Below are 14484 nucleotides of genomic sequence, written 5' to 3'. Positions count from 1 at the left end.
TTCCAGAGGACCTGAGTTCACTTCTCAGTTACCCGATACTGTCTCACAACTATCTATAATCGGATGGAATCTGATCCCCTATTCTAGTATGTGTAGATAGAGTATTCACATAAATAAATATTTTTTTGGAAAAAAAAAGGTTTGCTCTCACTAGGTTAAAATCAAGATAGGGGTACAGTTGCGTTTCTCCTGGAAGTTCATCTTTTTTTCCCCTCTCCAACTTCGAGAGGCTTCCTATACTTCTTGGCTGTTAGCCTCTCCCTACGTCTCCAAAGCCAGCTATGTTGAACCAAGCTTTTCCACTTCTGATCTCTTCAGTGCCAACCAGCAATCACTGTGATTATGCTTAAATCACCTGGCCCATTCAGGACCATCTCCCTACTTTAAAGTTATCTGAGTAGGCAACTTACTTCTATTTTATACCTTAATTCCCTTCTGTACTATAACATATCCAGAGTTACCAAAGATTATGGTGTGTACATATTTATAAGCTAATCTGCCTAGTGCCTAGCACAAGCTACAATGTTTTCATTTTAAAATCATGATGGCCTAGACATGGTGACACCTGCCTTCTATCCCAGCAGAGGCAGAGGTGTGGAGATTTTTGAGTTCAAGGCCAGCCTAGTCTACATAGCAAGTTTCAGGACAGCTGGGGCTACATAGAAGCACCTGTCTAATTTATTTATTAATAATTAATAAATAAGAATTAAATTGTGATGTATATATGCTGTGAGCCTCTGAGTTGAACTTTTTCTGTTGAGTTACTCTTGAAAGTAGAGCACAGTGACTAGTTAGTCTCTTTGAATCTATTTATATTGGCTTTTAATAGTGGCTTTTGTATTGTTTTCCACTTTTTTTTTTGAGACAGGGTTTCTCTGTTCTGGCTGGCCTAGAACTCACTGAGAACTGCCTGCCTCTGCCTCCCAAGTGCTGGGATTAAAGGTGTGTGCCACTACTGCCTGGCTGTTTTCCACGTATTAAAGCCAGTATGTACCGTTTTCCTGAGACGGCTTCTGGGGGTTAACTTCAACCACAGGTTGAATCATAACTCTCTTAAAACCATTTCTTCAGATTAATAACATGCACATTTTAGAAATGTTATATCTTAAGCTTGGATTTTTTCTTTGCAAATTAAAATAAATTATTAAACAAAAAATACATTTCTATATTACTCTTCAGGTTACTTAGCAGCTAATCCAAGATTTGGATCATTACCTAAAGTTGCACGTAAGTACTGAAAACAGATTTGGGCTGGGGAGGTAGCTAGGTGACTTGAAGCACCCAGGCCCGAGTTCATTCCCCAACATTAAAACAGGTGAAAGAGCAGATTGATTTTGACAGTTTGTAAGAACTGAGGCTATGAACATCAGCTTAAGCCTGTTCCCAGAACTGACTCTTACAGAGAGCAGTCTAGGTTTTTCACCACCGACCTGCAGTGGCCTGGGTCATCCCAACACTCTCTGATCTGCAGGGTAACAGCAGGGACTTGGGCCACTGTCATCTCTAAAGCATGAGCAAAGACTAGCAAGATATATACAGTTTTCTCTCGGTGTCCATGGGAGAGGCTCGAGGATCCACAGGTACCCGTATCTGCAGGGGCCTAAATCCCTCTTATAAGTGATGGGTGTTTACATCTGATGGTGCATACCCCTCTGTTTTTAAAGACAGTCTCCAGGTACCAATAACACCACGTGATACAGTGCAAATACTATATGCATGGTTGTGATACCATGCTTGGGGAATGATGCATAAAAGGCCTGTACATGTTTAAAACAGATGCAGACTTTTTTCTTGAATATTTTCTTCAGTCTGTTGTTGGTTAAACACACAGCTATGGAACCTGTGAGTGTGGAACCAATGGCAATAAGGTTGTCAACAGCAAAGCCTTTGAGTCGCAGGTTCATTAGGGGGGCTATGCTTTGTTCTTTTGGCTTGAGCAGTCTTTTAAAAATATTATCTAGATTGCATATTAAAAAGGGGGTAACTTTTTTTAAAACCAGAGACACTTTAATAGGAAATTTACTGCAAAGTCTGGGTTTCTTCTCCTTAGTGCATATAGATGGTTTGTATTAGAAGAATTAGTCAGTTAGTCAGTTTACAAATGAGTCTTATTTCCAGCCAGAGGAACAGATTGAAGATTTCTCTTACGAGATGTCCTCTTCTTTATGACTTATTTTAAAAAGGCAAAGAAAACAAACAAACAAACAAACAAAAAAACCAACCAGGCCAAAAGGCTTCGCCACCCAAGACATAGAAGCTACCTGATCCAGTCCCACCCTCCCTCCCCTGGCAGCTCAGGTGTTGGCTTGACAGTTGGGTCACACCCTGGATGTCTGCTCTGGGCCAGCTCCAGTGTGTGCTCTGCCCTGGTCCTCCTCATGTCAGCTCAAGCAGAGATCAGAAAGTCTCCCGTGTTCAGACCTGCTCTCAGGAGAACATTGTTTTAATGTAAAACGACTGATGTTATGGATGTGTAGGCAATGGTTAACGGACAGGATTCTGAGTTTTCCCATTAACTGTCTGTGTTTCCTAACTTGCTTTTACAGTGGCTGGTCTCTTGGGATTTGGTCTTGGGAAGGCTTCCTACATCAGAGTGTGCCAGAGTAAATTCCATTCCTTCGAGGATCAGCTCCGTGGTGCTGGTTTTGGTCCCGAGCACAACAGGTTTGTAGTCTGATGGTGGGATTGTAATGAAGATAGTAAGTAGAGTAACTGGATGTAATGATGATGCTGTTAATTCCAGCCCTTGGGAGGCAGAGGCAGGAGGATCTCTGTGAGTTCGAGGCCAGCCTGGTCTACATAGTGAGTTCCAGGACAGTCAGAGCTATGTAGTGAGACCCTATCTCAAAAAAAAAAGTAAAATGAAAGATTACTTTCTGTAACATGAAGCACATTAACAACTTTAAGAAAAAAAACTACAGTTTGGGCTTGTATCAATCTCTGTGCAATCCTTTTGTGAGCAGATGTGTCCTCTGTCATTGCACAGTTGCTCATCATTGAAACCTTCTTACTAGAGCTTCATAGAGCCTTTAATAACACACACACACACACACACACACACACACACACACACACACACACACACACAGAGTGTGTCCTGATAGCTATACTTATTCTCCATGGGACATAAGCAATAGGGCTAGAGTTTACAGTGGGACCTGTGTTCCTAGGGGACTTGGGGTGAAAGCCAGTTCTACTATGGTTTTATTAAACTTTAATCTTCAGCTTTCTCATCTGTCCAAAATGATGATCAGAATAACTTCCCCAGGGTGTTATGAGGAAGGAAAATGCTTACTCATGACACTCAAACAACTACTATTTCTACTGTCGTGTCACAGAGCTAGTTTGGGACACAGTCCTCTAAAAACCCCTCACTTGTCACAGTTGGTTTCTTGTCTTGTTTTCTTTTAGAGAGCATCTCATGTAGGCCAGGCTAACCTGAGACTTGCCTCACAGTCCAAGGACGACCTTGAACTTTGTATCCTCCTCCCTCTCCTGAGTGCTGGTGTTACGGGTGCACACCTTTTGTGTTTGCCTGCACAATACCAGCAGTTGTTGTAACAGCCTGTTGTATGTGGTGCTGAGGATTGAACACGGGGCCTTATGTGTGCTAGGAAGCCCTCTGCGGAGCCTCTCACAGTGTGCTCTACTTGAGGGGCAGCAGCATAAACAATATTGGGCTGGATGGCAAGGTTCCTGGTCTGGTAGACGTGGATGGACGTTAGTCATCATCTTTATAAGTGACATACCATGCAGAGACTCTCTGAGACTTTAGTGGCCGTAGGAAGATGAGACTCCAGTCTCTCACTTTTTTCCAAACCCTGACACTTCCCTTTACGGTTGCAAGGCCGGTAGAGAGGCATTAGCTATGTTTACCAACAACTCCAGGGTTGTTCCATCCTTGCAAAGCTGTGTTTTGGGGTCAGCTTACAGAGTAGTTGGCCCCAGATTCTGATGTGTACAGGGAAAATAGGGAAAGGCACTGTCAGCAAAGGAGGCATTTGTGTTGACTCTTTTCTCTCCCGCTTCCATTTTGGGATTTTTTTTCTTGCTATTATTCCAACATTGGGTTTGGGACAATGATGAGATGTGCATTTTCCAGTCTCTCGACATTACTCTATATTTCACGTACATAGAAGGAGGTGGTTGAGGTAGATGGGACCCCTTTCAGATTGGCATTCTGTGGCTGTTTTGCCTGCCTGTTTCTGAAATCAAAAGCCGCACTGTGGGCTGGTATTAATACGTGGTAACCAGTGGCTAGCTCTGTGAGAAAGACCACCACCCTCTCATCTCAGAGGCGAGACCATTCACAAGACCATTTGATTTTCTAGTGCAAGAAAAGGATGGCAGGTTCCTAACGAAGTTGCAGCCCAAGAGAAGGTGATGTGTATTTTTGTTATTTTTTAGATGAGACTCTCACTATACCGCCCAGGCTGGCCTCCACTCAGCTCAGCTGCCAAGCTCTGGGACTAACTGTGTGTACCACCACACCTGGAACATTTTTTGATTTTTTTTTTTTGTGGAAGAAATTACTCTGGTGATTCAAGGTCAAAGAATCATGATGTTTGTTTAGCTTATGTATGACTCTGTTCACAAATACAACCATCTGTTTCAACATAAACATCATTATTGAATGAAATTTGGCTAATTGGAACCCAAGAAACTACTATTGTTCCATTAAAAAAAAATAAGCTAGTGAACTACAGAATCAAACAAAAATGTGTCTACGCATTGCTTACTACAGTACCATCAGTGCTTGGGGAACCGAGGGATGACTCAGCCAATAAAGTTTCTCTTGGAGCCAGCATGAGGACCGGAGTTTGGTTCCTAGCATCCGCAAAAAAGCTGAGCGCCCAGCCTAGCCTAATCAATGAGTTTAGTGAGAGACCCTGTCCCAATGTTGACCTCTGGTCTCCATATGCACCCACGTAGCAAGAACACCCTCATGTGTGCATGCACATGCCCGTACACACACACACACACACACACACACACACACACACACACACACACACACACACACACACACAGAGCTCCCACTACCAAAGTATGAGTCGCCACCTGTTTTTGCTTCTCTTCCAGGCACTGCCTGCTTACCTGTGAGGAGTGCAAAACCAGACGCGGATTAAGCGAGGAGAAAGGGCCCCAGCCATCCACTTCCTAAACCGTGCCTGTGGTTTGCAGTGGTCTCTAAACCTCCAAATGTGCACACATTTAGACTTTCCAGTGTGCTTTTAGATAATCTACTTCTATTGAAACAGAATCCTTGTAAGTCTCTTGTTCCTTTGAAATGCTTGCGGTGGAATGCTCTCGGTTGACTTGAGCATGGCATAGTCTTCTGTTCTTTAAGAACATGCTGGGAGCCATCACACACTATGCAGGAAATGAAGCGACACCCCACATAGCTTAGCGCTTCCTGAGAGAATTTTGAGTAGCTTCTGGGTTAGTCCTCCCTGCAACTCTTTCACTCTGGTGCTCCGCCCCCCACCCCCACCCCCGCAGCCCAGAGATTTAAGTTCTCTGCTAGGGAACAGGAATGAATGATATGGAAGTTAGTTGAGAAACCATGACCCTAAGAAAAGTCATGTATGTGGAACTAGCAATCCAGGAACGACTGTGTTTTAGTACTAGATACCCATCCTAAAGTCTGGGGGCTGAGATCTATAACTCAGTGGAAAACATTTCCTGTGACAGGGTTATCACACAAACCAGCTGGTGTGACCAGCATGACTTGGTGGCTCATCACAATGGTGGAGCTGTAAAAGTGCCCATAATCTATCTGTAGGTGACCCGCTTGGCTCATGGGTTCATTCTCAACGGTCAGTACTCAACAGCGGATTCTTTTACCAATTATTTGTGGCCCCAGAGACAAAGGACAACTTCCTAACCTGTTCTCCCAGAGAATGGCACCAAGGACTGAATTAATTCTAAAAGTGAGAAATCCTTGGGGCTTTCCAGAGCTCAGGGGCAGCCGATGCCATGGCACTTGAGTTGTTCTTCTCCAGACAATGTTTCATGGAAAGTGCAGGTCTTCCTTTTTAGAACCTTTTTGCTTTATGGTTGGCTGAACCCTGTGTGAAAGCTACCCTTGCATCTTTGCAGCTTCTCAGGAAAATGCTTTGTCTGCAAATCACCATTTAAATAGAGGTTATGTTTATGTGGGGTGGTGAGTGGGGTGCTTTTACTCAATATATCTACAAGCCTGGACCATGGAGGCTAAAAGGGAAATTTCATCCGAGGTTAATATTTGATGTGAAAAATTTCATTTTAAGCATCAAAATCATGTGGAAATTTATTTTTGTTTGAGCAGTAAATGAATGAAATGGAGTGGTTTGACAGAGTTGATTTTTCTATGACATATCCTGTTTGACGGTCAATAAAATTCTATTTCTGAAAAATCAAAAGGCAGAGCCAGCATGCTTTTTCTTCTTCTGTTGTGTTGGGAGTTGAGTCCAGAACTTTGTAAATGCTAGACAAGTGTTGGAGGCACAGAGATCCTTGTGCTCACAGGTAAGCATGAGGGAACCCAGAATGTTAAACATGGGGTTGTTCCTTCAAAGGGAAGGATGCAGAAACTGTCATTCACCCAGAAGACTGGAAACAGACATGGTTAATAGCCTGGTGACTTCTGTACTGTGTGGCCAAGACCACACCAAATCCTCCCTTGGACTCCCCCTTATTGTGAGGCTTTGCTGTTAATCTATAAGCACATCTTTATGGAAGGTGCCACGTGTGCTTTACAAGAATTCTGTTGCAGTCGCCTCTGATCTTTCTTTAGCTTTGTTCCTCAGAGAGATCTATGTGTGCTTTATTGTGCACATAGGGTTGACTTAATGATCACCAGGAAAGTTTCTGCCAAGTTGTGCTATGCTTAAATATGCCTAAAATAAAGTACTGGGGCCAGACTCCCAAAGTTTGAACCAACACCGACTACGTAGTTGTGTTGAACTGAACTACCTACCTTCTTCTCTCCCTCAGATCGTTACCCTGATGTCTGTGGTGGTTCCAGAAAGGCCCCACACACACACACACACACACACACACACACACACACACACACACACACACTGCAGACAAGTGCTCTACCGATAAACTACACTTTAGCCCCTGGCTTCTTAAATACAGTTTACCTTTGACTCTGACAAGAAAAAGTTGGTGATTCAGCTAACTCAGCTCTTGGCCACAATTTGGAATTTGGCACAATCACTTCTGCCATGCCAGAAAGAGATCTCTCAGGAACCAGAACATTGTCACATTGCTAAGCACAGCCAATCAATGTTACAAATAAGTCTAGCTACTGAGGAAAGACATGAGAGTCACCACCACCACATAGAAACTTTTCTTTTTTAATTGTTGACATCTTTATAGTTCTCAGTCAAACTGGGTTTATTGCTTGGGCTCTCTGCTTTTCGCTAAGTGGATAATTTATTCCTTGAAGTGGTTTGCTATGGTGATCTGCCTTGGTGTGAGAACACGTCTACAGAGGGAAAACTGGAAGGTTGTCCAGTAGGTCTTGATCATTCCATTGTGGGTCCTCAATGCCCACCAGGAAGCAGGCATCTGGAGCCGAAGTCTGCTGTGGTGTGGTATGTCAGAAGCAGAGTCTGTTTTTCACATTTAACAATTCCCAGCACTCACCATCAAGTGGGCTGTAAACCTGGGAAAGAACTTTCATGATATGGGGGGCGGGAAATGACCAAAACAAAAAAAAAAAAAAAAAACAAACAAAAAAAAACAAAACTTAGCAAGGGACAGCAGGTTAAAACTGCAGATAAACTTGCCAGAAAGCAAAAATCAATGGGACAAAATGATAAAAGTTGTCTCTAGCCAGCGTCATCCAGAGACTTCCATATGGGGAAATGAGAACTTGAGATATAACCCATTACTGATGCCACTCAGTTCAGTGTCCTGATCAAGCTATTGTATGATGAAAATGTCTTAAGTCAAAACTACATTTAGTAGAACTAGCCTACATAACAGCTTACCTTGGCCGTGCCCACCCTAAATGTGCTAAGAATACTACCTACGGTTGGATAGAAATCGAATATAAAGCCTGTTTTATGAGTCTTTACTCTATAAATTTACCTCATAGGATTTGGTGAACTCTGTAATGGATTGAGAAACAAAACATTGTATGGGTGCTTTCCTAGCCTTCTCATAGAAAATAGGTTGAATCATCATAGTTAAAGATAATTAACTGTGGAATATTCCTTTGTAGTGTGATTGGTTTAATAAAGAGATGGATGGTCAATAGCTTGGCAGGAAAAGAGGTTAGGCAGGATTTCTGGGGAGAGAGAGAGATCTCAGGGAAGAAAAAAGGCATGGTCCCCAGCCAGATGCAGAAGAAGCAGGGCATGCAGGAGGAGAGGTAAAAGCCACAGGTCACATGACAGCTCGTAGATAGAAATGGGTTAATTTAAGTTATAAGAGCTGGTTAAAAACAAGTCTAAGCTAAGACTGAGTTCTCATAATTAATATTAATATTAAATCTCTGTGTCATGATGTGGGGGCTGGCAGTCCAAAAAAGCCTGCTACAATTGACAGAAATTAAAATGTGATGGTAATTTACTTTACCCCGGGATGTACCCAAAGAAGAGACAGATTTACTATCTAAATTGACAAGCCCATCTCACACATTTGGACTTTGTCTAGACAATATAAAGAAATGTTCTTAGCAGAGATTGTCACTGAGGGAAGATTCTTGTTCAACAACAAAACGTGAAACTGATTTAATGTGGGAGCACTCCAGGAATATCCTAGGAGTGCATTTATAATCTTTCGGGACCAAGCTTAGAGGCCCCCAGGATTTGCATACCATCATAGGCTTCCCTACAACAGCCTCTAACAAAACCAGGATTACTCTCCTTCATACCAGAAAGGCTGGGGAAGCACCGATCAGCGTGTGGTGTGTACCCAGGGAGACTTTGAGGTTCATGCTTGGAGACCCAATATCTTTGTGAGATTATCTAAAACAAAGACATAATCAACAGGGTCTCTCTCTCTCTCTCTTCTCTCTCTCTCTCTCTCTCTCTCTCTCTCTCTCTCGTGAAAATGTTGAAGGCACAAGTGCAGAGTTGGAAAGTGAACAAGTATGAAGTTTTTTTAAAGTAATAAGAATATTTCTTGGTTCATACATGAGATGGCTAGAAAAGATATTTAAAATTTTCATGCAGGGCATGGTGGTGTGTACCTTTAATCCCAGCATTCGGGAGGCAGATGCAGGTGGATCTCAGTGAGTCAGTGAGTCTGAGGTCAGCCTGATCTACAGAGTGAGCAGCAGGACAGCCTGAACTACATAATATAGGGAACTTTTCTGGGGAGGGAGGGAGGGAGGGAGGGAGGGAGGGAGGGAGGGAGGAGGGAGGGAGGGAGGGAGGGAGAGAGAGAGAGAGAGAGAGAGAGAGAGAAGAAGAAGAAGAAGAAGAAGAAGAAGAAGAAGAAGAAGAAGAAGAAGAAGAAGAAGAAGAAGAAGAAGAAGAAGAAGAAGAAGAAGAAGAAGATAAATATTGTGGCACTAGTCAAACATCCCTGTTAACTAAGGCAGACATTCGTCTCTCAAATTTGCCCTAATTTGTGTAATCCTGGAGTTTCATAGCTGGAGCTGAAGTGTATTCTGCATAAAAAGTTATTTCCTAATAAAAAATTAACAGGATAATTGCCTCGTGCTTGTTAACTTTGTCCAAATAATCATAACTTCCAACAGAATTTATTATATATGTAATACACACATTCATTACATATTTATGACATGACATACTGTTTATAATGCTTTTAACACATTTTTAACATTCTAATTTTAAATATATATATATATATATATTCTTTCCATGCTGTCACAATAGGTGCTATCCATTTTCTGTTACAGAAGTAATGAAATATGATCTAATGAAATGTAATGCAAATATGTCATGCCCTTGATACTCATTTGGTGCAAACTGTTAATCAGCAAAAACTCCTTCAAGTTTCAACCAGAAAATGTAACTTTGTATATTTAGAGTTGGCATTGATTTCAAAGACTGATGTAAAAGCTACAAAGTTCAGGATCAGCTATCACATAACTGAGGGCAGGTAGGCAGGATGCATGCTAAACATGGGCGTCTATTTTGCTTCTCTCCCTCCACGTAAACATTTCAATCTTTAATTTTTTTCTTTCCTCTCTTCCTTCTTTTTGAGGCAGGTTTAAGGCTGGACTCAAAAGTTGCTATATGTTGAGGGTGACCTTGAAATCCAATCCTCTTGCTTCCGTCAGCCGAGTGCTAGGATTACAGGTGTATGCTACCACACCCTGCTGATTTGTTTGGGGGAGACATTGACTGAACCAAGGACCTGTGTGTTCTAGGCAAGCACACCCTTGAGCTACATACCAGCCCAAATCTTCTATTTCACGTGTTTTTATGCAAACGTTTTTGAATGGTTTCAAGACCTTACTGGAGAATTAGCTAGGTAGTACACTGGATTGCACTGTGAATCAGTCATACACTCTAAGTGTGTGTAGTCTGTGCTGTGACCCACCTAAGGCATGGGAGTGCAACAGTGAAATCAACAACCCCCCTTCCTGGTGCTTACACTCTCACCGTCTGAGCTTGAGATCCACTGAGTGCTACCAGGCTCCATGTGCTACCTACAGGTCTCTATCCACCTCTGCATGCTGCCGGCAGGTCAGACCCCAGGACCGCCAGCCGTGTGAACTTAGGGAAGAACATCTGCGGGCCTTGCTTTGGTCCAGCCCTAGCCCAGCAGCTCCGTTCTGCAGAAGAGCCCTGTGTTGCCCCTCACCACATCCGGACCAGAAGCTCCTTCTGGACAGGATGTTTGCCTTTGGGATTTCTCTGAATCCCCGTGCAGGGGTCCTGCAGATCTAGGTACTTTGTAAATATGTGTCAGTCACTGTTGGTGATTCCCAGCAGCTGCACTCTTCTTTGACCTGACAGGCCTTACATCCTAGAAAACATGTTTCCGGAAATTCTGGTTAAGGGGCCTCAGTTTTTTCAATCACCGGAATGGGTTTCCAGGCCCGCCATACCCTGGCCTAGGGAAACCATTCTGTCTGGTGTACTCTGCAGTGTAGTGAGAGGTTCAGAAAGAAGATGGAGATGATGATGGTGATGATGATGATGGTGGTGGTGATTCTGCTTCACGCTTTGAAATCATTAGCAAAGACTCAATGCTTCAAATCTGGGTTCCCACTTAATAATGGCTTCTTGACTTTGGGCTATTATTTACCTATTCTGGACCCAAATTTCCTCATTCAAAATGGAAATTGTATTAAGCTTACGTTATGGCAAGTTATTCATGAAAATTAAATGAGCTGCTAATCACAAAATGTTTACAACAGTGGGGGCTGAGTAACCAATTGATGTAAGTCTGCTGTTACCGCTGTCACTGCTCTTAGTGTGGTCTAAGATACGCCATTGCGTCATGTTTTGGGGTAGGCTTTTACACATGGCCTACTTTTCAGGTCCTCTTCCAATTTTGTGTGCACAGTTGGCCACTCTGAACTATACACTTGAGCTCTTCAATTTCCCTGTGCTATTTTCTATTTGTTCTTTTCAACATTTCTGACTGGACAGGTGGGTTCGTTATCAAATCTTTTTTCTGGACGAATGTTTTGCCTGCATGTGTTTATGTGCACACATGTGTGCCTGGCGTCCTTGAAGGTCAGAAAAGGGTGTCAGATGCTCTGGAACTGGAGTTGTGAATGGTTGTGAGCCACCATGCGGGTGCTTGGGAGTTGAGCCCCCACCCTCTGGAAGAGCCATCTCTCTGGCGCCATTGTTTCCATTTTGGCATCTGAATATATGGTGTTCCTGGTAGGTGCTCCATTTTTATAGGCATAATGTTTTACAGGAACTAAGGTATTTCTCCAGCCCTTTGGAACAAACAAACTTTTGGATGTGGGCTTTATCTGGAGTCCTTTCTGAATATATTCTAACTAAAAACCTCAAATAGTGACTTGGTTTATTAAGAGATATTCTCTCACCTCTATGCATGGGTGGGAAAGGAGATGAATTTAGGGACAGATGGCAAAAACGAGTGGATCTGGGAGGTGAAATGGGTAAGGACTATCAAGCTTAGTATGGTCAGCAACGCTAGCATTTCTGAGGTAGGAAGGATCAGGAGTTCAAGGTCATCCTCCACTGACAGTGAGTTTCAAGCCAATCCTAGCTACGTGAGACCTGTGTCATAAAAACAAAACAAAGTGGTATAAAGCATATTTTTGAAAGGGCTGGAGGGATGGCTCAGGGGTTAAGAGCACTGGTTGTTTTTCCAGAGGACCTGAGTTCAGTTCCCAGTTCCCACAGTATGACTCACAAACAAAACACTCCAGTAGCAGGATCTGAATTTCTGGTCTCCAGACAGATATGCAGGCAAAACATTCATACATATAAAATTGAAAAATATCTTGAAAAACAAGTCTCTCACCGGGCAGTAGTGGTGCATGCCTTTAATTGCAGCATTCAAGCAACAGAGGCAGACAGCTCTCTGTGAGAGAAACCTTGTCTTACAAACAGAAACAACAAAACAAAGCAAAACCCCAGAATCAAAAAGCAAGTCTCCCTTTATGAGGTTCTGCAAGTCACGAACATTGCCACAGTCCTCATGGTCAAGCTCAGACTTCGTTCACTAACAAGAGTTTCTCAGTACCTATAATATATATAAAGCAACATATGAAAACTGGGGTCCACTGATTAACAGGTAGTCCTACCTTCGAGGAGGAAGCAGATTCTGCTTACCAAATGAAGGGTGTAATGTAATGTAACCCATGTGTTACAGCTGTCACTAGAGTTCAGGGCAGTGCTTGCTTCAGCCGCCCGTTAGATTCTCACCATCTTCTCCACTCGCTACATTGCTGCCCTTCGTCAGTCATTTAGCATTTTCCTTCCTACTGTGAACAGGACACACCTATCTCATTTGTCAAAATAAGAAGCCTTCTGTGTGTCCATCTGTCCCGATGGCCACAAGAACACGCATAGTACTAGAATTAGAGGTGGTACCCTGTGAACCGTTACATCAGCTTCCCAGTTGGAAAGGTGTCATTCCCGCTGCCCACCTCTTACTCTGTATCACTCCTAATAGCTCTGCTTTTCCATCAAATCCTACTGTAAAGCTGGTAGCTGTAAGAGGGTCCTGCATTTAGTTTAGGATCAAGCAGCACGTAGATGCTGGCAGGACAGAGGAAAGTGTAGTGTAATGGGATTTGCAACAGGGGTGGAGTGGTCCATGAAGGATTAAGAGTTCTTAGAAGCTGTATATGAGACAGCCAAGTTCAGCAGCATTTGTGTCTGATGATAGTCTTGCTAACAGTCCCAGGCAACATTACGCCAGGAGCCACCTGTTTTTGTTTGTTTGCTCTCTCAACTGTCAGAACGAGACATAAACAAATTACTCCATCTCAAAATGGAATGTGTTGGAAAAAAAAAAAAACTCTGCACAGTCCTTTCTACTCTTCTCAACATCCTTATGTTCAGAAATGGTGGTTGAACCCAAAGTGGGACATGATTTTTTTATCCAAAAAGGTTAAGAACATAGTTTAGTGATAAAACATTTGCCTAAAATGTGCAAAGCTCTGGGTTCAAGCCCCAGCACCAGAAGGATTAAAAACAAAACAACAAAAAAAAACCCAAGTGTTCAAGGTCTCAAAAGATGAGGATGCTTAAGACGTTTCAAACAGGGACAGAGGCTGAGATGGCTCAGAAGCCAAGAGCACATCTGCTCTTCCAGAGGACACGGATTTGGTTCCTAGTATCCAAATGGTGGTTCACAACCATCCATAACCCCAGTCTCATGAGATCCGATGCCTTCTTCTGACCTCCATGGGCACCAGGGATGCATGTGGTAGTACACAAACACGCCAGCAATACACTCACATGGATCTTCAATAAGAAGACATTTCAAACATGCAAATGGTTCTCTGTGGTTTGTTAGCCTTGCAGAACCAGCCCAAGGTATCATTGGATCTTGGAGTCCAACAGACATGAGAGGCTTGTGTAATAAAATGACTCATATGTTGATCCATGAGAAGTCCGGGTTTTAGAAAGAATTAAGTTGGTTGCAACAGGACAGCACAAGGCCTTTGGCTCCTCAACTCCCTGAGTGGAAGTAGACTTAGAAAACTCAATTGAAGCAAGCAGGAGACCTTCATGGAAAAGACAGATTCAGGGGCAGGGTCAAGAGACTGCAACAATAACCCCAGAGAGTATACGTAAGTATGAAACTGGCTGGACCTCAGGATAGCTATGAACAGGAGACTGTGTTTGGGTTCAGTTCAACAGCAGTAGCTAACCAGTGGTGTTATGCCTAATAGATTACCATTGGGGATGAACAGAGCAGGTCATGTTGAGTTCACAAGTCTAAACTGTGAGTTTTACCCACAGTAATCCACCAAGACCAGACTATATGAGCTCCTGCACTTGAGCTATTGCAATGGACACAAACTAGAGGTCCTTGCGCAGGTGTGGGTGGGCCTAAAATGCAGACACCATC

The 14484-nt window shown here is 43.0% G+C and overlaps 1 protein-coding gene across 4 annotated transcripts in view; it reads left to right on the top strand.

Annotated features, from left to right (window-relative positions):
• Ociad2 (OCIA domain containing 2) overlaps positions 1-6404 on the top strand; it is a 33000-nt gene extending 26596 nt beyond the window's left edge. For 3 of the 4 annotated variants that reach the window (XM_040747190.1, XM_005080812.4, XM_013121053.3), the window contains exons 5-7: positions 1180-1227; positions 2547-2664; positions 5083-6404. In XM_040747190.1, coding sequence (XP_040603124.1) covers positions 1180-1227; positions 2547-2664; positions 5083-5164 — 248 coding nt within the window. In that variant the 3' untranslated portion in view covers positions 5165-6404. Of the gene's footprint in view, positions 1-1179; positions 1228-2546; positions 2665-4407; positions 4720-5082 lie in introns of those variants that run through there. The other variant, XM_040747189.1, reaches the window with a different exon arrangement.
• Positions 6405-14484: the final 8080 nt, after the last annotated feature.

The sequence above is a fragment of the Mesocricetus auratus genome, unplaced genomic scaffold (genome assembly GCF_017639785.1).
Source record: "Mesocricetus auratus isolate SY011 unplaced genomic scaffold, BCM_Maur_2.0 Super-Scaffold_100006, whole genome shotgun sequence".
NCBI lineage: Eukaryota > Metazoa > Chordata > Mammalia > Rodentia > Cricetidae > Mesocricetus > Mesocricetus auratus.
Note: the sequence above shows the minus strand (reverse complement) of the source record. Positions and strands in the feature narration are given on the sequence as shown.